We start from the raw sequence: 27,532 nt of genomic DNA, 5'->3' as shown, positions 1-27,532 counted from the left end.
TACTAAATGTACTAAATGTAGAAGAGGGGAAAACAGCAAAACAGGCGAGATGCTGCAGCACTCCGGGCACTCCTCTCATGTACTGCGCGTGTGCACAAATAAAGGGGCGAAATCAGAGGGAGGGACCAACAGTGTTTTGGGAGACGCTGCGATTCAAACTCCGGACAGCAGCTTTAAGGACATGTTATTGAATATACTTCATTCGACTTTAGTATACTTTCATCGCCTAAAAAGCGATCGGTAACACATGACCACACTGTGTAGAGATCGCTTGACGCGAAGGATGCGACACTAAATCAATATCTTTTGGTAAATAAGCTCAAAGTTGGACATACTAAACATGCTAAACTGTTGAATAGTTTACCTGAAGAAAAGTGGGAGCCACAAACACGATCTCTGCTGCTTACTGGGGTACAATTTTTCCGGTTGATGGCTGAAGCCACCGCCATCTTCTCTCTCCTGAAATCGGTATTCGGTGAAATTTCAAGCCTGATCCCTTCTCAAAATGCTTCGTACAACCAACAACAACACACGCTATTACCATTGTGGTAAATACATGTGCAATTTCATTCATGAAAAGCGATAACTTTACGTATTTGTTTCAAACCCGATACTGTTCTCGTAGCAAGCCGTTATGTTACTGCCGGTTCTTGCCAACCAGTAGCAGTCTTGTACCACGTGACCATAGCAAATGATGACACGCTGGCGTCTCCCATGGTCTCAATCAAAGTCTCGAAATCCCAGGTTTTGCCATGTTTTTTTACTCCCACAACTGTGCTGGCTACTATCTATTCATTTTGAAATGAGGACCATTTCTGAGGAATGTGAACATTGTCCCTGATAATGGCTGGTGATCAACACTTGAAATCCCAGGTTCAAGTGGTAATGCTCACACTAGTGCCTTGTTGTCATAACAAAAGCGTCTGTAAGCCAGGGATTAGTGCCAAGTGGCTCTTCTCTGGGGTGCAGAGATATATGTGCCAAAGGGCTCAGGGCTGGAATTTCTAGCAAATAATACAACCACAAAGAATGTAATTTTGCCTAAAGATTAGGTTCTCTAAAAATGTTGGTCTCACGAAAATCTAATAATTGAAAATCAGATTGTGTTCTCAGCCTTGAGTAGCCAGGCAGAAAAGACACACAACTATGCCGCATTTTTCAAAACGAAAAGCTGCGATTTCAACATTTAGCCGGAATCATAGCCACGTTAATAAGGTTTGTAATAAACTAAACCGTTTGTAAATCAATCAAGAATTGAGCGAGTTATGAGTGTTAAAGTGAGGAAATCATCCACCTTACCATTGACCACAGTACAGCGCGCCAGAGCAGTCCCCTGTCCTAAGATGGCCGCCAAGTGACGCCGCTGCAGACTCCGCCTGGAGACATCTAGTGTTTGTATATATCTATGGTTGTAAATGGTTGACCCAGTCACCCTTCTCTGATTAGAAGGCACAATGTTGTGACAATAAACAGGCCATAGTAACATAATCTCTAATATTCAAATGAGCAGGATTAAGCCTTAGTGTGTGTGTGTGTGTGTGTGTGTGTGTGTGTGTGTGTGTGTGTGTGTGTGTGTGTGTGTGTGTGTGTGTGTGTGTGTGTGTGTGTGTGTGTGTGTGTGTGTGTGTGTAATTTAAGGGGCAGCTCATCAGAGGCATGTGACTGAGCTGAGAGCTAAGCCTCCCAGAGAGAGGGGGTTTTCATAGCCAGCTGCGGGGTTCATGTACTAAAGGTAATTAGAAGGAGATTGAGGGGTGTAGGGAGAGGTGGGGTGGGGGGGCATAAGGCATAAAGCCTCTCCTAGATAATGAATGGTGAATAGAGGACTTCTAAAGCCCAGAGACAGATTACCATTTAAATGGTGCGAGGTTTAAGTTTGCTGCCTGCAGAAGACTGCAGGGGCAGCCATACTGTACCGAGACAATGGGGCGTCACACGGTGAGCCCGTCCTGGGATTAGAATTTAACTATTTTGGTGATTAACTCTATACAGCACAGAGGTTAAGTCAACTCTGACAGGAAACCCTACCAGTCAGAGAAACATCCCTTCTCTAGTGACGCTATATAAACCCAAACATTTCTAAAAGACTACACAGTGTGACCTTCAGAGATGGGCTCATTTCAAAAGAAATTAACATTTAGTACGATCTCTTCCAGAGATTAAGTTCTCTATTAATCCTTTGTTCTATTAAGTGTAAAAAATGTTGCAAAATACCATTTCTATTTTCTCTAAAGTTGCTTGTTTAGTCCAATTAACAGCCTAAATTTTTCTAATTATTTTAATGCTAGACAGACAACTTGAAGAAAAAAAAGAAACACATCAGAGTAGCAGCTGCACTAAAAGAATCAACTTCATGAAAGGGGACAAGATCATAAATGACAAGAAAAGCAGTCAGAGAGCACAGTACTCTGCCAAGGCTGCTCAGTCATATGATTTCCTATGAATGAAATCTTTAAAAGAATTTGTGGTGTGCAGTGGTGAATTTGTAGTAGAATCACAATCATGTGATCATCAACAGGCAGCTGATAGAGTGTTCACTTGTTGTCATGGTTACAGTGACGCTGTGCCGTTATTTCACAATGATACAGAAATCTTTAACAAATCCATGGATCCAGACTATAAGCCACATCACTGTCAAAATCTAATCACTTGGTCCTTGTGTCATTTCTGACCTTCCCTGAAAATTTCATCCCAATCTGTTTTTGAGTAATGTTGCAAACAGACACACAAACCAACGGTGATTGTCACATAACTCTGCCACGTTCCTTGGTGGAGTAATGAGTGGATTTGTCTTTAGAGATTCACAGATGTCCCATAAAAATGTGTTCTCTCTAAATGTGTTCAAGGCTTTGAGCTCCTTTTTGTGGCTTTAGTTTTCCTTATGTGAGATTTACAGACACATCAAAAACCTCAAAAGTGTTCCATTTCAAGGTTGAAATTAGCTAAAATTTTTGAGATGCATGGTTCTTGGAACTTGTTTTCACCATTTCACTGCTTTTTATGCGTTCAAAGGATGTGTTTAGATACATATTCAAACCAGTGGACTACGCTAGATTTAAATAATATGGATTTGTCTTTTTTAAGCAACAATGTTAAAATGAGACAGTTTCAAGTGCAATTCATAACAATGCAAATAGCAAATGATGAACACTGTAAGATGGGACATTTGTTCCACAGTGTGTCCTCCTTCTGTAACAGTCACGCTTTTAATGGCATCACGTGGTAAAAGCTCCATCACATATTTTAAATCTATTACAAGATGAATACCGAGACGACGTGTGACTTTTAAAAATGACTACACAAATCAAATTACAATGCGAGAAAATAGCAATTTGACATTTTCCTCAAATTGTTGCAGCTAAATTCTCCTGAGTTTTCTGTGATAATTTCAGTAGTTAACTTGTGCTTCAGGGAATAACGATGAGCACTACCAGAGTTTTTTCTGACATTTCTCCCGCTAAACAATCAACTGATTGTTAAAGAAAATGTGAGACTTAAAGGACAACTTCAAAAGCCTTCCACAAACTGAATCAACTTTGGACTGATGACACAGTACTCTCCAGAGTGAGTTGAGGAGCAGTTCAGTAGAGCTTCAGCTGTAGTTGGAATAAAAAGATCTTTTAAGCCGATAGGCTTTAGAATAAAGCAGAACGACACCTCCGTGAAGAAAAAAGATCTAACAAACCTTTGCACTCGGCAGAAATGCATTCTCGGCTAAAAGAAAAAACAAATCTATGCTTTTACTTTAAATTACTCCCCTAACCTGGCATCAATAAACTCGTGGCAGATCCAATAAATGACAGCATGCATCCTCACCTCCTCAACCAGCCATTTGTTGGCCCATGTGCCCATTCAGAGCACACATTAAAACCATATATTTCACTGACCACCCTATGTGAAACGCCTGACTTCCTTCACTAAGCTACAAACACAATAGCTATTAGCTGCCTACACTCAAGCTCATTTGCCAAATCTATCACCCCGTCTTTCAAGTGCATGGCCACCATATAAACAGGCCGATTCACACCTCCACACACTTGATCTCAGCGTGTCACGTCCTATGAATCCTCCTCCTCCTGCCTGGAGATGACAGTTAAATATTCATGACATTTACGTCAGGATTTCCCTTCATAAAGGCTGGTCTGCAGCACGGCTCTGTGGCAGTCTGGTGACATTTCTAACATGTAACGGCATTCTTCCCACACAGCCCAAACCTGACTTCAATGCAGTGACATAATAATAACGGATACAAAAAAAAGTAATAAAAATCTGTCAAAAGCGGGAATTAAATTAAAAACTTGTATCAATACTTAAAAACATTTTAAATAATGTCTACATCAAAAATCTGTTTGTTGGTTAACTGTAATTCATTCTGACACATTATTCTATTCAGTGCAAATACACTATTTCAACTGTATTTAAATTAGCAAAAAATCTTGTTAATTTACAGATATTTGCCTTTATTGGAAACAAAAAATATGTATATATAGGGCTGAAAAAAATATAAATTTACAGATTTTTCTTGTTTTTTTAAAATTACAGATTAAAAAGCATTAATTTGAATGTTGGTTGCAAAAACAAACAACAAAAACACAAAACAAACAACAAAAACACAAAACAAACAAAAGCAGGGCAAAAATGAGCATCATGTCTACATCAAAAATCTATTTTCTTACAGAGATTTTTATTTTTATTTTTAAATGTGTAACCGTAAAATTACGGTTTTACTTTATTTAAATCGGCTAAAAAGATATATAAAAATTTTACACACATTTGCAATTCTTTTCACAATATTCCATCACTTTTTTTGTTGTTTATTTTGTCTTTTCTTGCACCCCTGCTTTTACAAGCTGGCAATGAGACAGCTCAAATGTTAACAGCAAAAGAAGCTGAGACACAAAGCAGACAGTGGCGAGAAGGTGAGAATAATATCAAGTGGGAAAAACATCACTGAATACGATGAGGATAGATTAAAAAACAAACAAAACTAGTAAAATATTATAAAGAAAGCAAGCACGTTCATCGTAGGGTTGGGACTTTAACGTTGGTTACGATTAATTACCGAAAAAATAACGCGCAAAAGAAAAAAATAATGCATTTAATTGCACCTTTCTCAGTTCTCTAATTTCTGCCACACCATAACACTGATGAACACTCCAGCCCAGTAGGTGGCGATAATGAACCTTAAGTCTGTTTTCCAGCCATGAAGAAGATGCACGGGATGCAGTCAGGACAGAAACGTTGGACCAACATGGCGTCTTGGTCGCAAACTTTGTCTTTTGTTATGTAAAATGTTCAGCAAAAAATATTTCTGAAAGCATCTGAGGCGACAAATAAGCTGCTCAATCTGTCCTCGTTTTAGTTTAACGACCGCTAGTTTAGACGTTTGGTGAAAGTTTCGCAATGCATTGGACCTCCACTCCCGCATTAGCAAAAATGAAACTACTTCTTTCAAATGAGCTTCAGGGCGACGCACTATACGTTTAGCTACGACAGTCCAGGTACCAGCAAACAGTGTAGCCATCCCATAATACACCACTTTTCAAGACATTGAAAGTGCTTGAGTTTACAAAAAGTCTTAAAATGTTGAAAATAATCGCTATAATTGCATTTTGAGCTGGCTGTAATCTGTGAATGCAGTAGACAGATGAAAAGTGCAGATAAATAGAAATAAAACATTTTTGTTAAGTTCACATTTATATCTATTCATCCATTCTGTAGTCAACCGAGTTTATTTGAATTGAAAAACTTTGCTTATTGTGTCAAATATTGCCATTTGACAAAAAATGTGATTAGTTGCAAATAATTAATTACAATGCCTCTAATTAATTTGATACTTCTTTTTGAATCACGTCCCACCACTAGAATGGAATAAAGGCCATGAAATATTGGAAACAAAAACTAGACTGCAAAAGTTTGATCAAAGGTAAGCATTTTTAGCTGTTCAACTAAAAGTTGCATGACCAAAAATTCTTGTCCTCTACTTTGGAAAAACTGAAACACTCAAAGTACCAGAAGAACCAGAAGGACCAGAAGGACTGTCCAGCTTAGTAGACTGGATGCAAGGCATGAAGACAAGTACAAAAATTTAAGTCAATACAAGGCCTTGTTTCCCACCATGTAGATATTGACGTTGGTTGGGTAAACTTGGAGAACACAAACGCTGACTGGTTAAACTTGGAGAGGAGAATAAGCACCATTTCATTTTGCCCTCTCGATGTCCTTGTTGAGTTGCAACCTTCTCCTCTCCAACATGGCAACCGGCAAGGTCAAATTTCCCATAGAGGCTACAGAACAAACTCACCACGCTTCTATTTCCTACACGCTTAGGAGCTGGAGTTATATCCTAGTAACCAAAAAAATGACTGGAAGCTGATGTACAGACATAAAATAGAAGTAATTTGTTGTGTTGAATGCTCTTCTTCACTAGTGACAGTATTTGACAACAGAATACATTAGCGTTCAAAAGTTTGGTGTCACCCAGAAATTTCAGATTTCCATGAAAATTCGCACTTTTCTCCATGTGCTAAAATAACTGCAGAAGGGTTTTCTAATCATCAATGAGCCTTTCAACAGCATTAGCTAACACAATGTAGCATTAGAACACAGGAGTGATGGTTGCTGGAAATGTTCCTCTGTACCCCTATGGAGATATTCCATTAAAAATCAGATGTTTACAGCTAGAATAGTCATTTAGCACATTAACAATGTCTACACTGGATTTATCATTCATTAAGTGTTTTCCTTTTTGATACAAAAACTGTTTCCCTTTCAAAAATAAAAATATAGGACAATTCTAAGTGACCCCAAACTTTAAAACGGTAGTGCAAGTGAACAGCTGACCATAATGTAGTTTTTGCAGATTTAGTTTCATGGAACCGGGAACTTCCTCTGACGTTGTTTCCTGCTTCTTTTACTTTGTTTCTTACAAAGTAGAAGAAGTTTTCTTTTGATGACACACAGCCTAGTTTCTTTGCTCCAAAAAAATTTGTGGAAACCAGCCTAAACACATTTTCTCTTAATTTTCTGCGACTTTTTGAAGGTTTGTTTCAAATTTGCTAAACAGTTTCTGCAGATCATGCTACTGATGACCCATAACAGCTCTGTCTTGTGTAGCTGACATGAATGACTCCAATTATATTTTTCATAACAGGGTTAGAGGTAGAGACCGTCTGTATGTTTGAATACATGACAAATAGTATTTTCAACATACACAGATGAACTCAGCAAAGGCTTAAAAGGGAAATTCAACTCATTTTAGTATGAAGATCAGTCTGTACTCATGCACAGTTAGCTGCGGAGGAGCTGAAGTATGACAGAATAACACTGATGATGTAATGCTTGACAAAATTACAGATTTCTACTCCACCAAGGAACGCGATGGAGTTGTGTGATGATCTGCGTTGGTTTTTCTGTTTGTCCTTCTGTCAGCAACATTACTCAAAAACGGACTAACGGATTTAGATGAAATTTTCAGGGAATGTCAGAAATGAAACAAGGACCAAGTGATTAGATTCTGGCAGTGATGCAGCTTATAGTCTGGATCCACAGATTTGTTAAAGATTTCTGTATCATTGCCAGATAGCGGCATGGCGTCACTGTAACCATGACAACAAGTGAATGCTACATCAGCTACCTGCTGACAATCACATGATTGCCATCCTACTACAAATCCGTCACTGCAGATTTTTCGGTACTTATTAGTCGGAAATCACAGAACGGCTGAGCAGCCTTGGCGGAGGACTGTGCTCTCTGAGGGCTTTTCTTTTTAAGTCTGTGATAGCAAGTTGGAGAAGTAATGAAAACGTCTAACTATAGATGCTTCTGACTGCATTATGGGAAAGGGAGCACTGAATATCTGGCTCAAACTATTTGATGGGATTGTGAAAAGTGAGGATAACTTATCGCAATTTAAGGTATTCTTTTACTGTGGTCAGTACTGTACTGTAAATGAATCACACATTTGTCTTCCTATATTTACATGTAAGGCTAGATGGATGATTTTGACAAATGTTCTAACATAAAAATTTTAGTTTATATTGAAATGCTGTGCTGTTCTGGTGCAATATTTCCCATTCAAAAGAAGGCCACTTTAGTTAAAGTCAGAAATATTCAGGTTGTGTATCTATCACGAGGTCGTAAAAGCAGATGTGACGATAAATGCCCCCAGAGGTGACGATAAAGAGTCATAAAGTGCTTCATCTTGAACTCCACCCTCTGTTTCTCGGGTGCAGGAACCCCCGATGCTCTATACCCCACCCTCCCTCCCACCCACACACCTCATTAAAGGCTGCATTGTTTCCCAGGGGTCAGCCTAGGTTTCATTCCAAACTTTAACACAAACCAGGAGATACAAGTGAAACATTTGAAGCCTCACTCAGTGGCGAAGACAGAAAGACAAACAGCGCTCTTGTTTTCGCGCTGCTCCCAATATGTTCCAGCAAATGTTCACTGTAAGCCGGCAGACTGAGGAAGCCGTTCATCACTCATCACTATAAAGAATTCTCTTTTCATTTCAGATAAAACTAAATGGGCTGTAAGTTCCAAAAACCCACAGAATGCTGTTGCTGGCTTTTTCACACTCAGCCATAGAAAGGCTTCCTGGTCTCACCGTCTCTTTGCCCCTCCCTGAGTTGCATCATGCTGAGAACAGAGATGTATCGTGGCCAAATCTCCCCATTGTCCACACTCCACACACACACAAAGGTTGATGTATAGTGTAAAGCAGCCTTTTGAGTGACTGACAGAGCAGGGCCTGCCACTGAAGGGCTTTTCTCTTCAGATGTTGTCTCGGGCTTTCCATCACAATCGAGCCCAGCAGAGACAGGGAGCGGGGGTTGCAGGAATCTGCTGTACTTTTCCGCAGCCTCAATCCTCCCTGCTCTCTCTCTCTCTCTCTCTGTCTCCCTTGTCCGCCTTTACCCTTCCTCATATCCCTTCTTGTCCTCTGAAAATAACTTCTCTTTTCTACCTGGGGGTTTGAGAAAGAAACAAGCAATCCACCTCAGAAGACCCTCTGGGACTCTGATCCAGCATTCCTGGCAGCCCACACTGTGATGCTAATCTTTAAAGTTACGTGCATGCAATTGTAGATTGGGCTGATCCACGGGACAATGGCAACCTGTTGACATTACTGTTCTGATAATATACACCCAGGCTTAGAGACTGAATCATTAGCATTGAGTAATAAGACACCAAAGATAGGCTACATATTAATGTTATGCTAATGCCAGCCACACGCGACGCTACTTTGTAAAATAGTATGGGAAAGGCCATCGACTGGAGGAGCCTGGCTCACTGTCTCACCCATGTTTGCATGTGAAAAGGTAATTGAAATGTTTATTTAACCAGTGTTAATTCCATATAATAATTTATGTATGCATTTGGAGAACTTTGGTGCGTATGCTTTATTCTTTTTTTTTTTTTTTTAAAATCAATCCTTAATGTCACAGGGCATGTGAGTAATATCCAGTTTTAGGTACAAACAGTAAACCTTTTGTTACGCCCTACGCGTTAAATTTAAGCAAACAAGTGCCAAACAAAACCAAATTTGAAACTATAGCACCTGATAAAAGCAGGAAAGTGTCCTGAGTTGGATTAGATGTTCAAACTCTGCGCTACAAACACATTTAAGTCAATACTTTAACGACATTAAGGTTCGATACCCAGCTAAGAAGTTTGCTAATGCTCTGTACTTAAGTGAATTTCAACAGGTTCTTGATGTTTCCTCCACTGAAAAATGGATCCTAAATCAACAATCTAGATAAAATTCACGTATTTTTCCACTCTGGGCTGTTTTAAGGCCAAAATGGGTGCATTTCCATCGTTTACTAACTAAACATTATAAGAGATTTAGTCAAACAGTAGCAAAGAAATCAAGTGCTGCTAAGTATTTTTCTCAAATTTACTAAACATAGAAAAAATTTGGTGTTGAACAAGACAAAATTGAGAAAAACTGTAATTTATATCGATTTTTTCACATAAAATTTGCGTGACACATTGATTTGTCTTAGAAAAATGGCTAACTCTGTTTGCCAAGGCATCACCATTTAAGCTCATACCTTGTTTCTTCTTTCACAAAACCTCTGCTTCAAAAAAGAGCAGAAACTTGTTTGGGCCTTCAGTTCCTCTTTTTAATGTCAGCACACACTGCGAGGAACCATGTGGGGAATCTTGCAGGCAATGCTTCTTGACACACACACATGTAAAAGCCCTGTTAATGAATGTTGAGTCTCCTCTGAATTAAAGTGGGGCCTGGGGGCTTTGCAGAGACACCAGGATAAACTCCCACTGATATCCAACATGCATGAGGGCCCGCAGTGATGTCAAACTGTCTCCAAAAATGTAGAGTTTGTTTTTCTTTGGCAAAATAAGTCAGGAAAAATAAGCATGAAGACAAAAACTACATTCACAGTGCATCAGATAAGTTGAGTCCTGTGTGAGAGTGTTGTGTGCATGTTTGTCCTGGGGGAAGGGTGCGGGAGCAGTTGAAATAACACACCCTTGAAAGACAAGGATACGCAACATGATGGACCTGATGGTTTGGTTTGACGTGGCCATCGAGATGGATACGTTTCAGCAAAATGTAAAGAAAAGGCAGCATGTGTGGCTAGAATGGTCAGCCTCTGTTATTGACTATTTATAGGCGAGCATTACAGAGTCACAGGAGTCCCTGACCTCCCCCCACTGTTACTATTGATCTTCACACAGCCTCTGTCCCCTACACCTACATCCACATAAACAACCTCCCATGCTTCCTTTCTCTATAGCTATCTATCTATATCTCCCTCTTCTACGTTGTTTTGGCTTAATACATCTCTTCTCACACACAGAGCATGAAAACAGAAGGTGTTCCTGTTGAGGTGCAGCAGTAATAATGTGGAGTTAACGCTCCCTCAGCTGAAGCACAAACCACCAAGGCTGAGGGATTAACATGAGGGGGGAGGGGACGAATACAGTAACATGGTTCCTCCACATGCTTGCCCTTATAGGAAAATATCAAATGAAGGACAGTACCAGAAACTGCATTCTTCCAGTGTCCTTAAACACCTTCCCACTGCATAATTTTACAGCAAATTGTGTTTAAAAAAAAACTGTACGACCAATACTGTAGACATTGCAGGATAAATGCTAACGAGGAGTTCAGGATTCACTTTGCTTCACCATGTGGGGCATTTCTTAAGAAAGAGAAAGGATCACATTCCAAATTCCTGCTATACAAGAAGGAGGAGGGAGGGAGAGGTTTTTTTGTGGTAGGGATTGTAGTGTGTAAATCGCCCAAAAAGAAGGCTATTCTTTTTTTTATTTTAGTCTTGTTCCAGCACTTAAGAGAATTTGTGTAGAAAGCAGAACACAGCAATAAAAGACACAAAACTAAAAGCAATTTGGGTAGAGCGTCGTCAACAAAGTTCAAGGAGAGATCATCTGTATCTGAAAAGCACTGTTTGAGTGAAACTACAGGGCGAGAGTGAAAAAACACTTGGAAAGACAGAATTAACGATATGTGAAAGCACTCTCAGATCTGGGTTAGTGATGAGAGTGACTCCATCGTATCAGCACTGCTGACTGAGGACAAACTCACGGCCACATACCAAAGATCAATACACATGGAGGCGCGCTGTGCAATTCACCACCGCAACGCCATACTTCATAACACACATAAAAACAAAGCACTTGAAGGCATCGAGCACTGTGAAAAACTGGAATTCCAATCTGCTCATTAGTGTGGCCTGAAAATCATTAACTACTCCCTGCACAAAGGGCTAATCCTGTCAACTGAAGCCAAATCTAAAAGCAATCTAGCTTTCATTCACACAACATCGTTCCACATATACCTGGATTTGAATCAGTTCTTGGTATTGTTTTATTGTGTTTATTACCACTTTGACATAATGCCATGTTTTGTCAAATTTCCTACTGCAAAAAATGGTTTGATATGGAGCTATGGTGGAAAAATGAGCAACATACTAATCTAAATTATATGACACAGAAATCAGCCTCCTCAAGCAAACATCTGGTAAAAACAAGAAAATATAAAGTCACCAGAAAGCAGTAAAAAAAAAAAAAACATTGCCTAATCAAACACAGGCAGCTGCTACCATTCACATGAAAGTGTGGCCAATTAAAAGAAAGCTATAGCCCTCCCAGCTAGCCCTCCTTCCTTACCTTCCCATGTATCCATTTCATGCTTCTTCCAGTCTGCCTGGTCCCCATTCAAACATGGACTCAGCTAAAGAAAAGCCACCGGGCCCGGTCGCCTCATGACTTTTTTCTTTCCCTCTTTGCCCTTTCTCTCTGTTCTCACTCCCAGCAACCTCCTTCCTCAACAGCCTGCCCCTCTCTGACCACAGCCGGAGCTCAGCAACACCACTGGTCACTTTACTGCCTGGTCACGTGACCAACAGAGTTCAAGCCCCCGGGGTCACCGCTTGGCTTGAAATTCAATGACAGCTAGGGGTTATCTGAGTGGAACTGATAGTCCTATTTTCGCTGGCGTTCAACAATACTGCTCCTCACCCCCCCTCCCAGCCCTCATCTAAATTAGCCTCTCCTTCAACCGTGCCTCTGGCACTTCTGAGGAGGACCAAAGAGCATGCCCAAGCATAAACACAGGTTCAAGCTGAAAAAACACACAGACATTAACTAAGTGAAGCACTTAGTGGTACAGGGAAAAAAAATTAACGCTAAAGCGGCAAGGCTCCAGACTGCAACTAAATGGTCGCATTTTGCGACCAAAATTTGAGCGAGTGTGAGTAAAATTCTCATCTACTCACGCATGTGCGACCAGTAAATTTGCCAATTTAAAAAAAAATTACTATTGAATATTTCTTGTGGCTTATAAACTTCTGCTCCACACTTCAGCCCAGTAGACAGCAATGTGCAAGTGAGCTGGTTTAACCGACATTAACTCCAAAAGAAGAAGCAAGGAGATGAACACCAAAGAAGAAGAAGGCAGGCTAATGTGTGTGAGAGCGGGGGCAAATGACGGTGAAGCTCCTGATTTTCACAAAGCCTCTATTTACGTTCAGCCTTGTTTTGAACACAAATTCACCTTTCGTCCTTCAGTCCTTTCTTCAGGAAACACCATAAGAGTTTGTCCCCATTCCAACTATCTGCTTCTAAGTTGCTAGACAGCAACAGCGTGGAACCGTTTTCTTTCATTTTTACGTGACTTTTCAGACTTTTCTGCAGTGTCTTTGTCATGTCAAGAAACCTCTTCTTAGAGAAACACTTCCTGTGCCGCTGAGATGGTCACAAAATAAAAGACCGGAGCATTAAAAATACACCTTCAAAATAAAAGCCTGAAGGGACGGGTTATTTTAACACTAGCAAAACAAAGGTTTGCTAACATTGATGAACTGATCAACAGATCTTTATAAGAGTAATTTACACTTGATTCAGTATAAATACATAATGTGCATGTGCATAACACATGCCTGTACTCAGCACAAGGTCTTTTTTTATGACAGATTTTATCCGTCGGAAATTATACGTCAACTGAGCAGCCTTGGTGGAGTACTGTACTCTGAGTGCTTTTCTTGTTATGTTTTGTCAGGTGCTGCAAAATAAATTGTGAATTGAAAACATATTTCTGCATTTATTATGCAAGTATTCATCAGTAATACAGTGAAAATGAGAGGGAATGTGAATATTTACTTTGCAAGTCAATTTTGGTGTGCGCCCCTAAATTTTCTGGTTGCGCTCCTAAAATTTTAAGTTAGGGGCCACTGTGCTCCTCGGAAAAAAAGTTAGTATGGAGGCAAAACACATGAAAAATACCTGTCAAATACCAAAAGCTGTTGCCTTATTCTTGGTTATCTCCAGAATTCAATTAAGAATTTGCTGATTTGAACTGTATTCTGCCTTCACTAGTTATTGTGTTCCTGTCTTGGTTTACATCAAATCTGACCTAAAGTTTTTGACTTCTTGAATCCTTTTTTTTGTTTTGTTGTGCACATACTGCCTTCAGTAAGATATAAAAAAGGTACTGTGTTTCCCTGGTGTTGTGCTGAAACTCTGGATGAAAGGTGATACAAAGTCCCATCTTTAGAATCAACATCTTGGAAGTCTTTCTCGTTTTGAAATCCACCTTCTAGTAAATCTGCTTTTCAGACTTTATGACATATAAGCTTGTCAGCATGATTTCTATTAAATCCTGGAGCCATGGTAACCAGCCTTAAACCCTGTGACAGATCAGAGATATCTTACCATCCAGGGAGTTCTCTTCCTTCATCCCCTCCAGTGGTTTGGCTAGGGGACCATGGTGAGAAGCATCCAGTGTTTCACCAGCGTGCCACTCCCTAAACTCTACTGGCTCTCTGTACTTCCAGCAGCCACCTCTCTACCCGATTCTAATCTCACACTGCAGTAGACACGCTTGTCCTGATCACCCAGCCTATCCTCTCCACAGCTCCACCCTACTTAATACCACTTGTTCACCCTCACAGAAGCAGTCATCAGCCACACTCCCCCAGGGACCCTGCCCCCCATGTGAATGCTAAGGACCCTAGCTGCACTAAGTCACATATAAGAAGCTTTTCACATTCAAACGCAACATAGAGAAATGGCTCATGTGAATGCATACAGGAGAAACTGAGACATGCCGCTGGGATCTTGAGGATGGACGGACACAGCAGTGGAGCTGCCGAGCCGTGCAGGTTAGGAAGCAGGTAGAAAGGTGAGGACATGTGGAACCTGCTGGTGTGATCATAGGCAGTCCTGCCGTCTCCCACTTTACACTAATACCCTAAGGGTCTGCTACCAAATGTCACTGTGCCAAAGGCCAAGGTGTTGTAATTGGATGTCTTTACATGCAGATTGGAGCATTAAAGTTCTTTACAGTTAGCCAAGAGTTAACAGTTAGAGAATATGGAAGAGAAAACTGACCAAACCCTACTTCATACACAGACATTATTCATCATTCAGAAAACTAATTCACATAGAAACATTTTATTTGCCACTACACTCCTAGTTAATACAGACATTTTAAAGGTTATTTAGAGAATGGCAGCCCAACATGGAATACAGTTTGCTTGGCATTTATTAAGGCTCAAAGGATAAAAGTTTTTTGTTTTTTTAACAATGTTTCCTCTGTATGCCTCATGTATGCCGTGTTGACATACTTCAGGCTGAAATGGAAATGGCCCTCAAACCAGGTGGTAACCTACATTACATTGAACAAGACCTACAAGATATCCTGCCACTTCACTTTTTTCACTTTTTCTCACAGAGAATGACACATTTTTTTTTACCAAATAACAACCATGTTTAAATGTATTTCACAGTTACTGAATAGGTGTTGCACATAAATACTACCTTATTAGCTGGAATTAGTTGACATTCACAAATCAGTTCACATTTTGTTTTAATGTCATTTAAATTTGATTTTATCTTCGGAGAACCTGTCTTATGATATGCAGACCACAGTCACAGGCACAAACCAATGAAAAGGATATGTAACGTTGCTTCATCCAATCTGCCGACATGGCGGCATTCTGTCACTCAGTTTAGTCAGTTAGTACGTTTAGACCCAGCAGTCACATCAGTTTGTCGCTTTGAGATGGCAACGGAAGTTTTTTGGAACTTATTTTTTGCTTGAAAATCCCAGGATGGCAGAAACAAGTAGCATTCAATCATATCAGAAAAATAAAGGTTGCTGACCTTGTAGAGTAGGATATACGCTGTTGTGCAGTTAAGGAAATGAATGCTCCTAATTTTCCCCTTTGCTGTTTTTTCTCCATAGAATTTTCTGTCAACTAACGAAGCAAACAACACATTGCTTCATGTTAACACTGACACCCACATGCCCAATGTATCTAAGGGTTTTAGGGGTATCTACTAGTTTTAAATGACTGTAATCAAAAATCCATAATTACCTTCTGTTTACAAATCAAGCATATGAGCTGATATATCAATAATTCCTTTTGAAAAGACTTAATACTGTCCTCAGTCTGTAAAATCCAGTACTGCTTGAGTTCTGATTTGCAGCCTTTCCTCTATCAGAGGCGTGAAAGTTCCCTGTGGTTTCAGATGATTCACAGATAGCATTCAGATTGAAAAAAAAAAAAAAAAACGCAGATGAGATTTGGAGAAATCAGCTCACTCTCAAACCTGACTGGAGATTTTGACTTTAGCCTCCAACATTAAAAGATGCCACATACTCCTGAAAATATTTTTTGCTGTCTCTCTCTATGGCATAAAAAACGGAACCAAAGAGAAAATGTGACGGGAGCATTCCTGACACTGTATGTTTGTCCTTGTGTTTTGACTTTCTTGCTCTTACCTACGTGCTGCAAAGCCCCTTTGAAAAAAGCCAAAGTTGTTAGCTGAAATGCTAATTTGATTCGATGTCAGCTTGAATGAGCTGTTTTGTGGCTTGTATTCTGCATTTCCCTGAACATTAGAGTAACAAAGGGCATTTCTTTTGTTTGAGCTCCCATCCCCCCTGCACACTATCACAAACCTCTGAACTCTTCAGACAAAGAGCTTCATGGAAAACAGGAATAGGCTCTTTCTCCTATAAACATACATTAATTTGTCAAGTAAGCTGTAGCATCAATCAATTTCCTAAGTATCAAAGAACATTCAGTGTTAACAGAGAGGATCATCCTGCATTTGCTGTAGATAACAGAGTCTCAGTGTGGTCAATTTTAGTCTCACATTTTTTGACTTTTGGATTATTTAAATGGCATGTGGCTCTGTCAGGATTCTCGCTTTTCTTTGGAGTGTAGGTCCTAAGATTGAAGCTTGAAAGGTCTGAAGGCCAGCAAGACCATGTTCAAGAATTTCTTAAAAAAAAAAGGTTGCTCAATGCTGAGTCATTAGAAGACCAAACAAGAGACAATAAAGTTTCTGTCAGATTCCTCCCTTGTCCTTGTCCATACATCTGTACTTCTGATGAAGCTGAAAAGGATCACGTCAAGTGCGTGATTTTCTAAAAAACATTTTTTTTGTTTCATAAGTATGAGCTGCATGCAGTTTCGTTTTGTACCCACAGATCAACAGACTGAATAATAGTGTTTTGTGTCTTTCCATGTATTTACAGTTTGTGTTCACCTACCCAGTGCTATTGTAAATATGTGAAAAACTGAAAAAGCAGCATTCAAGGAAATAATTATTTAATTCACCTTGGTTGTCATGGAAAAGAGTGGATATTGTTCCAGTAGAAAAAACGCTCGCTGAAAAACTGAACTAACTATTGCTCTATTTATCGTTTTATTTATTACTCCTGGGTTTTATTTTAATGCAACGAAAGTGAAAGATTTCCTAAGATTATTTTTTTTACACCCATGCACACAGTAAGAAAATCAGAGGAAGACCACAGGCTCCTGTACATGGACCGTTTTTAGACTCTTTCTGATGACTGCCTCTGAAGCTGCCGCCTCTGTTTGTTTGCGGTGGTCACGGCTGTATGGGAGCTGACCTTAGTGTGTCCAGGTTGTGTCCACTCCTGCAGATTAGGTTTACAATGATCTGTGTTACATTCCCTGGATGTATTTGCTTTTTGGGTGCATGAGCAGTGGATCAATGCAGCTCTTCTCTTCTTGAGCTTCCAAAGGGCATATAAAACTGAAGTGACCTGGCCACCATCTCAGAGTTATGCCCACTAAAACAGCCACTCACACGGGCCATCCATTAGCCTTTTAGTTGTTCTGACAGGGAGGAAAAGCAGCTCTTCAAAATGTAGGGGGAAGACTTGACCACGGCATAGCACGGCTTTAGATATACTGTTCCTAGTGATATAAATCCTTTAAGAAATCTTCAAGTAATCAAAATACTACCACCAATTCACGACTAAATGTGGGAATTCTTGGAGGCTTCTGTGCAAGGCAGTTGCTAATTTTTCCTAGTAAGAGTCCATCCTTGCTGCTGGTATTCTTTTAAGAAGCTGAAAGTCTATGGAGACTAATGAATATAGTGTTTTGAAGAAGGTTATGCTTGCTCTACTTCCTGTCCATGAGAATTTCAATTTGCCTCATTTGCTGAATTTTAAATTGTTAATCTGATTGAAATGACAGTTAAGAACTGAATATTTAATTTTCAAAAATGGAGGAAAAAAAACACCTTACGCAAAGCAAAAGCCAAAGAACCTTCATTTCTTGTTGGGCTATTAATTTCACTACACCAAGTTTCAATATTTCCCCAAGCATCTGCAAACCAACCAGCACTCCAACTGACACACACTTGTACTGCACTGTTCTAAAGCAAATACATAAAATACAGCTCTACATCAAATGGATATTAATATAGTCTATAAAACCAAACTGTAACAAGACAAACACTCAGAGTGCAGCACTCTGCCAAAGCTGCTCAGTCGTTGTGTATCTGAAAATGAAATCTTTAAAAAAAATTTGTGGTTCGCAGTGGTGGATTTGTGGTAGGATCCCAATCATGTGATCGTCAGCAGGCAGCTGACATACTGTTCACTTGTTGTCATGGTTACAGTGATGCCGTGCTGCTATCTCGAAATGATACAGAAATCTTTAACAAATCCATGGATCCAGACTCTAAGCTGCATCACTGCCAAAATGTAATCACTTGGTCCTTGTGTCATTTCTGACCTTCCCTGATAATTTCATCCAAATCCATTAGTCTGTTTTTGAGTAATGTTGCACACAGACAGACGGACAGATAAAGCAACGTCGATCATCACATAACTCCACTGTGTTCCTTGGTGGAGTAATAAGTGACTGTAAAAAGACAGACAAATTCTAACAGTGCTGTACTGTTTTTCCACAATATGTTTAAATATTATAAAATGTGATACTTTTACATGAGCTAAAAATGAGAATGACGGCTAACACCAGGCTACAGTAAAAACTGTTTGTGTGAAATGAACAAAACCTTTTAGCTCAACAGTTCACAAAGAACTGGGAAACCTTTAAATGCATAAGTGGATCAAAAACGACCCACTGGCAATATCTTTGTAACGAAAAGTTTTTATCATTTCATTTACCAGTTTTTCCTCAAAAAACATGGTTTTGATGTAATTCCATTGAAAGTTTTAAGTTAACTTTAATACTTTTCAAGAAATTGTAATATTTGTATTCCCCCCCTAAGCTCTTTATCTCTGATAATATCATACAGAGGTGATGCAGTGCACACATTTGGAGGGAGGGACAGTAGCAACAATTACAGGAAAAGAGTGGAAAAATGTCAACAAAATGGATGTTAATATACTTTTACTGCCATTCTGTGTAACATTCTCCTTTTACAGTTCAAAATCTGTAATAAAGTGAAAATTAAGCATATTTTAAGCATGAAATCATTCATGTGTGGACAATGGTATAACACAAACAATAATATACATGTTTATTCTTAACCAAAATTACAAAAATGGTATAAAAACACATTTTTGACCCCCTTATGGAAGAGTGTACAGTCCAGTCACTCATGAATCTAAAGGTCCTTACACACTGGGAGCGCTGCGAATACACGATGCGAAATTGCGAAATATTCGGATGTGAGTTTTGACGCACCTGTCCATTCATATCAAGCACGATGCGTTTTTGCGACTTTCCGAAGGGGAGGAAAACGCGTCCCAGGAGGAAGCGAGCAGTCGAAAATGGAGTCTACTTCAACTTCAAGCGATAGCGAATTGTTACTCATTTTAGTTTCAAAAAAGAAAAAGAAGCGCAGCACATGGGTGCACCCAATACTACAAAAAAGAAGAGAACTTGGTGAATTCCACTGCTTGGTTCAGGAGCTTAAATACCACGGTCGCTTCAGAACTTTTTTTCGGATGTCCATCGGCCAGTTTGAGGTTCTTCTGAAACAGCTAGCTCCAAGTTTGAAGAAGCAAAGGACTAATTTCAGGGAGCCAATTGATCCGGAGCAGTGACTAGCCGTGTGTCTGAGGTAAGCAACAGTTGTTTATAGTGTGCGTATTTAATGAGCGGAAAGTTCTGTTTGATTGTTCACAGTTCTAGCTGCGTGTACAAAAAAACCAAAACGAAACACCCCACCATTCTGACAGTTTCTTTAAAAGCCTACACATGTCTGAATCTCAGAGATCACCGGTTGTAAGCAGAAATCCAGTGACTGACCTGTCACAGCAGCAGCTGGAGCGGGACGTCGCAACAACACGCAATCTGATTGGTCAGAAGTGGTCACGAAGAATGCGAAACTTTAGAAAAATCGACCGTGATGCGAAAAAATAAATGCCGCAAAATCGCTGAGCGAGAAAATGTTGCCGATGTGAATGCGTGTATTGACAGGATACAGGTTCGAAAAAAAATATTGACGTCCGAAAAAAACGCACCCGGTGTGTAAGGACCTAAAGGGTTAAAGTAGTGACTTTATTTAGAAAGCTAACAATATTAAACATAGTTTTATTATGATGCCCTGATTGTATTTTTACAGTTTTAATATTAGGCAATATTTTTTATTGTTTTTAAAATATATTTAATTACCCACAACTTGTCTGACTTTGCTGCCTTTGAATAAATGTTGCCGAGCCATGAAAATTTAACTCATCTTATCCTTTATTTTTTTAAGGTGTTTTGGCATTTTGTGCATTTCTAAATATTAAACAGAGTTGGTACATCTCAATTTTGGATCATAACTATTAAAGACACAACATTGTTAATGATACGCGCCTACAATTCACATTTGACATTATCACTTACAGCGTACTACTGCTACAGTTAATGTTGACTGCAACTGAAACACTATATAAATATAGAATTACTGGAAAGCCTAGGTACAATGTTCTGTGAAGTATCGGCTTGATAGATTTACTTTATTACACTGAAATTCAGACTTGTACACTGACTGTTATGAAAAGGGACTTCAGAGATTATTCAAAATGTCAGCTCATTCACAGAATGAAGTGCATGTTTGGCTTTGATCAAAGTGAAATACTGTCATATATGTAACATGAAGCACACTTGAATAGAACTCAGCCATTGTTATTATTGGTAACATCATCCTACCAAGATAAGTCAAATGATTCTTATCTGTAACATTCAGTTTGTTCTACAGTACACATATCAGAGGGAACATCCCTCCCACATCTGACCACTCTGATGTCCACTGCACTCCATGCTGTGTCTTATAATGTACTCTTTTTAAATACCGACTCTCCCTCCGCCTGTCTCATCCATGACCCCTTCAGTAACTCATTTCCCAGAATTCCATTTACCCCTTCTGACAAATACCAACAACATGCACTGGTCTCTGTGGCTCTCATCCAATGGATTTCTCTCTGACTCTCTAGTTGTTGAATCTAAGCACAAAATAGCCACTCTAAAAAAACAAAGCTGTTGGGTGTGAGGAACAGAGGCCTGACATTTCATTCTATCAAACTACTGTAGCAGCAGGAAATAGCAAACACCAGAGTGTCATTTTAGCCAATTGTCCACTGGGAGAAGAAAAATACATCATCAACATTCAAGCAGAGTAGATTAAAATATTTTTGCTGTTGGAGGTCAGATGTGCCCTTCTGTCTCCTCAGTAACGGTCTCTCCTGGCGTGAAAAAAATATCTCCCCCTTCCTTGTCATCTTGTTGTCCTAAACTAACTTAATAATAAAAGTTGCAAGCAGCATTGGTTGAGTCCTCACATCCTTGCTGGTCAGTGAGTCCAAGCATGTCCACCAGGTGGCGCTGCCACTGAGAGTCTATTTTAGGGTATGAATATGATCGGAGTGGGAATCTGATCAAACATGTAAAGTTGAAGGCAGATTGGAGAATGTACATGTTAGTTAGACAGCACTTCCTGTTTCACGGTGTATTGTTGAAATTCCCCCAGACATACTGCCATGCCCTCAGACTTCTACTGAGCATTTTGATAACTTTTGACAACAGCGGCTGGTTGTACATACTGGTCAAATTTGAGGTTTCTCTGCAGTACTCCCTTTGAGTTCATAGCTTTTGGAAATGTCCAAAAATGTCCTGAAATTGTCCAAAATATGACGCATAATTCAAAATTGCTGATGGGTGTCAATCACATTTTGTGTGTCTTGACGAGTTACATCTGCCTACCAAACTTCATAACTGTAGGTGACACTTACTGGCCATAATAAATGCCTGAAATTTTCCAAGGGGGGCTACTGGTGCATTTTGGCACACGTGACTAAAATATGCCTTTTTTTGCGCTGGTCGTAAAGTGTGTGAAAATTTTGTTTTCAAGTATTTTAGACCTTCAAAAGTCCAATTCAAAAAGCGGACGAAGAATGAAAAATAAAAAGAAGAAAAAACTCATGGCTTTCAATAGGGTCCCACACATCATTCAGTGCTCGAACCCCAATTATCCAATTTTTACAAAAACCTATTCTTGTGACCAACTCACTTGATGTTTACACAAAGCCAGCTGATAGTTTTCATTTTAACAAGGTAAGTCGGTGTATCGCTTGACCAGAGAAACTTCTTATGATTTTCAAACATGAAGATGTCAGAGAGCAACCACATAGCATGACTGATAAACATGAATGTGGCAGGAAGTTTTTATGCATCTGACTGTGAGTGGTTGTTGTTTGGCTTGTGCAAATTATGTAAAATCATGATGTGTCAGCAGTGTTGGCGGAAGACGTTACCACGTCTGACAAGAAAGGACATTGGCAGTGGCACTGATGAGAGAGGTGCTGACCTGAATACACATTTGCGCGCCTCATCATCCCTGATGTCACTTTGACACCTACTACTATAGCTGGAGATGAGGGTAATGCTCAGACTTTTGAGAGGTGATGCAGGGATGGCACATGTCCATTTGTTTCCCTGATACTTCAATATGTCCAGTCAGATATACCAACGTTTAAAAGATCTTGCAAAAATGTATGTTTGAGGAGATGATGCTCTTCAGGTAAAAACACTCGCCTTCTATTCCCCAAGCATATTTCTGGTTATTCTGGCCAAAAAGATTAATTTTTGTTTCATCTGACAGCACAAGATTCCTCCAAAAGGCCTTTTCTTTGTGCATGCGATCAGCAGCAAACTTCAGTTCAGCCTTAAGGCGCTTTGACTGGAACGGCAACTATTTCAGCCCATGGCAGTGAAAACCGGTGTTCCAGCAGCCACGGACTTCATTGCAGACCTGTTTTTTGGTGATTCATGATTGCCTTGCGACAGTCCTGACTCTCAGCAACAGGTGATAATTTGTGTTTTCTTCATGATCGTGGCAGTGACACAACTGCACCGTGCACTTTACACTTACAGCTGTTTGCACAGTTGATTGTGAGATCGGCAGCTGCCTTGAAACGGCTCCAGCTGACTTTCTTGACTTGTTCAAGTCAATGATTTGCATTTTCAGATAACTGCTGAGCTCCTCAGACTTTCGCACTGTAGTGTTTGTGGCTGAGTCTAATGAGTGGATCAAATGGGTCCTTTTTTTTAACTTGCAGATAATCATCCTCACTCACAAGCAGTTAACACAGCTTTCCACATCATCAAAACTGATTACTGTATGTATACTGTTGACCTCTGAAAGATACATGGGTTTCACTGATTTCATGATAGAAAATTCTGCGTTAAACAAGTCATTGGAAACTCAGGTCTGCTGTAGTAAACACGGCCTTTGCAAATGTATGTAAATCTTTGTGCACGAATGTACATAAAAAAAAAACCGAATAAAAATCAGGGCTTACAACTGCTCATTTTGTTTTGGCATTTCAGATGAAACAAAATCACTAAACCACTAGCACAATTTTAATATCTCTGAAAAAATAAGTTATTAAACAAAATAAATATTGCTTTTCTGGAAATGACCAAACCCGAGTTTGACTGTGATGCATTCAGAACAGAGCGCTGAGTCAGCACAAGGGGAGGTCAAAGGTGAAGCATGCCTTCGTCACAAGGCTGAGGAGGAGGGGGGGGGGGGGGGGGGCTCCAGTCTCACTGCTTTTATTTTCCACAGTCGCTTTCAAGAATTCCTCAGCGCTGACATCACTGTTTCAGAACTACAGCAGCAACTTACAGTTTGACCTAAGCTCCAACACTGAGCCACCAGCAGACATTACTTTACATGTTTTACAGAAAAAAACTATCATCAAAGGGTAAAAAATTCCAAGTGTCCACAGGTTCTAATGCAAAAAAAGGGGGGTTCCACATGCTATTGATATGGTATGTTTTTCACTTGAAGTTGTATCTTCTAACAAATTGCTGTATACTGTTTTTGAGCTGCACCACATTTATTCTATTGATCAAGAAAGCTTTTTCCTCTCAGTCTCTCTTGTTGCCACCTCTCTGCTCTGTGTAAACCCTGACTGCAGTTCACCTAAAAGCCACTGAATGTTTGTCATGCAGCTCTTGGTCACAGCTGAGTCAGTCAAGGATTTTTAGTTGTGCTAAAAAAACAAAAAAAACAAACAGATTTTGCAGAATTTGGTTCAATAGGTGTAGTTTGGTGAATGTTTGAGGGCATGAAGAAGATAATGATTCCAGTGAAATATCTTTGTTTTGTTTTTTTTTGCTCATTGTTGCTGACAGAACAGTGAGTCACATAAACTTTGTACATGGATCTCCAGAAAGCTGAAGACTTCCGTTTTCACACTATCTGGCTCTACAAAATTGTGCAACGTTGACAAATTTCAAAAACAAAACATGCCTGTCAAAGCCACCTGTGTGTTTTGGGGTAAAATGGTAACCAGCTAACAATCCGAGGCAAATATTAGCTGCTCTGTACTTAAATAACAACTTTTCACATTGCCGTACAAATTTGCATTAGGTTCAGTGTCTTGCCCAAGGATGTTTTGGCACATGGAGGGGCCAGAAATCAACCTCATGATGAGTAGCCAAGCCGCTCTTCCACCTCAGTCATGGCTACTCATAGCTGTAAGCCAGAAGCGTCAAGTTCATTTTAGTTCAGGTTCCGAATGCAGCCCAATGTGATCTCCAGTGGGCTGGACCAGTAAAGTCACAGCATAATAACCGATAAATAACTACAACTCCACATTTTCCTTTGTTCTAGCGCAAAAAAGTACATTCTGACAATTTTCACATTTCAGAAATGATCTTAACATTATGAACAACCAGAAATTTCTTAAGAACATTCAGCCTCAGTTTACAGGGTGGGGAAGCAAAAATGTCCTGTCAGGTAAAAACAACTATAAATGGGTATAACTTTTTTAGTCTTTGGAATTTTGAACTGATTTCTTGAAGAACACAAATTTAAAGCTTTCAGAACATGTTTATTCAATCTGTCCTCCATCAGCCATGATGAAGGCCTCGATACAGCCTCTGAAAGAGGCACAGGCCCTTCTGATATCCTCCTTGGGGTAGACCTCACATTCCCTGGAGAATGCAGCCTTAAGTAAACCCATAGTGGCAAGAGGGGTTACATTGTTCCTCAACTCAATGGCGCCCAACCAGAAAAAATCCAGGGGGTTTAGATCAGGTGAGCTCGGGGGCCAAATGCCTTTGGCCCAGAAGTTCATCATATTCTACTCACAGAACTTTTGGACCTTGGTTGATGTGTGAGCAGGAGCCCCATCTTGCTGCCACACATAGTTGTTGTCAGGGTAGGTGGCCTTCAGCCAGGGCAAAACGGTGTACCTCAGAACTTTGTAGTACACATCAGCCCCAATTTTCTGATCTGGCTTGAAGAAGTAGGGGGGCATCTTATTGCCATCTGAGCCCAAGACGCCCAGGACAATCTGGAGATGTCTTGGTGCCCAAACTGGATTGTCTGGCATGCTGGATGCGGTGAATGGTCCTCTCACTGATGCCAACAATCTTGGCAATGTTCTTTTGAGGGATCTGGGCATCCAGGAGATCATAAACCCTGTTGCGTTTTGCTTGTTGCTTGCTCGTTTCACAATGCACCAAGGTCTGACAAATACTAAAAAGACTGGTTAAAGGTAAGGAACTTTGATTTTAATTATTGTTTTGATGACCCTCACCGTTTGGGCAGGACATTCAAATTTGTCAATAAGACATTTTTGCTTCCCCACCCTGCATCATTTACACATTACAACCTACAGATCACAGAGTAGGAACAAAACATTTAGTCACAGGTATCTGGAATTGAAAGATACACTATTTTACTTTTTTAAAAAAAGCAAAAAACAACAAAAACAAGACAAAATATTACAAAAATAAGAAACAAAATGACAAAAGAACAATGAACAATCTAGCATTTTACTTTATGATCAAAGCAACTTGTCATGGTCTAGAAATTATTTTAAATTTATAGATTCACAAATTTACAATTTGCAGTTAATGTCTTCGTAATTTTTACACTTCACAAAGTTGTCCTGCAGGGCAGATTGGGGTCTCTGGCAGCCCGGTTTTGGCCCGTGGACCACATGTTTGACACCCCTGCTATAAGCCCAGTGTAATACCATTGGTTGTACTGTGTGTGTGACAGTTTGAGTTGCCAGTTTGTGGTAATCTGACCTTGCAAAAAGCATATGCACCATATGTTAAACTCAAAATGACAAAATATTCCTCCAGCTGAGGTCTCAGTGAGGTAATAATAAATATAAATAATAAATTTGCAGTTTCAATCAATACACACTACTGTTCAAAAGTTTGGAGTCACTTAGAAATGTCCTGATTGTTGAAAGAAAAGCATTTTTTTTTCAATGAAGATAACATTAAATGAATGATAAGTCCAGTGTAGACATTGTTAATGTGGTAAATGACTATTGTAGCTGGAAACGGTGATTTTTAATGGAATATCTCCATAGGGGTACAGAGGAACATTTCCAGCAACCATCACTCCTGTGTTCTAATGCTACATTGTGTTAGCTAATGGTGTTGAAAGGCTCATTGATGATTAGAAAACCCTTGTGCAGTTATGTTAGCACATGGAAAAAGGGGGAGTTTTCATGGAAACATGGAATTGTCTGGTTGACCCCAAACTTTTGAACACTAGTGTACAGTCTTAGTACTTAACTTTTCAACAGGAAAATTGTATTTTGCACGTATGTACTTTATTTTTTAAAAAGTACTCGAAATGTTGAAAATCTTTGACTTATGAGGAGTTACAAAACTGTTTAATGTGTTTAATATAAGCATAATGTCAGTAGATAAAAACTGAGCTCTCCTGCTGTCTTCAAATCTAGTGGGAAAGATGGAGGACATGAATTTTTATTGCCATCATTTAAACATTGAGAAAATGCCACCTCACCTTTCAGATAAAAAATACAAACCTCAAGGAGGGTTTCTGGAAAAGTATGTCAGCTTTAAACAAGTTTTACTGATTCTTGTAGTTCTGTCTGCACTACATACAGCATCGTGTACATTCCACAATATTACCATTTGACCTGTTCGTATTTCTTGTAGATTATAGTTTTACCTTTTTGTATTTTTGCATTATTTGTATTTTACATTTTTGCCTGTTTAAATATTTTGTATTTATAAACCATGGTGGACAGTCACTGCATTTCACTGCCATACTGTATGTGCATGTGACGAATAAAAATCTAATCTAATCTAAAGCATCACATTTGAAAGCAGTGGGTGCTGCTGGGTTACGGCAGCGCCACACTTTCCCACCAGAGGGCGGTATCACACAAACACAAAACCCTGTGAGCTCTCCTTCAGCAGACAAAGAGCCAGATAAGTCGGCTGCATGAGCTGACTTGTTCACTCAC

General features: G+C 39.6%; 1 protein-coding gene across 2 annotated transcripts in view; it reads right to left on the bottom strand.

Annotated features, from left to right (window-relative positions):
• Positions 1 to 27,532, bottom strand: part of nr6a1a (nuclear receptor subfamily 6, group A, member 1a) — a 137,756-nt gene that overhangs the window by 35,562 nt on the left and 74,662 nt on the right. The window contains exon 1 of one of the 2 annotated variants that reach the window (XM_051950546.1): positions 12,166 to 12,493. The exons of the other annotated variant lie outside the window; for it this stretch is intronic. Coding sequence (XP_051806506.1) covers positions 12,166 to 12,181 — 16 coding nt within the window. The 5' untranslated portion in view covers positions 12,182 to 12,493. Of the gene's footprint in view, positions 1 to 12,165; positions 12,494 to 27,532 lie in introns of those variants that run through there. 2 annotated transcript variants of the gene reach the window in all.

The sequence above is a fragment of the Acanthochromis polyacanthus genome, chromosome 7, assembly GCF_021347895.1.
Source record: "Acanthochromis polyacanthus isolate Apoly-LR-REF ecotype Palm Island chromosome 7, KAUST_Apoly_ChrSc, whole genome shotgun sequence".
Classification (NCBI taxonomy): Eukaryota; Metazoa; Chordata; class Actinopteri; family Pomacentridae; genus Acanthochromis; species Acanthochromis polyacanthus.
Note: the sequence above shows the minus strand (reverse complement) of the source record. Positions and strands in the feature narration are given on the sequence as shown.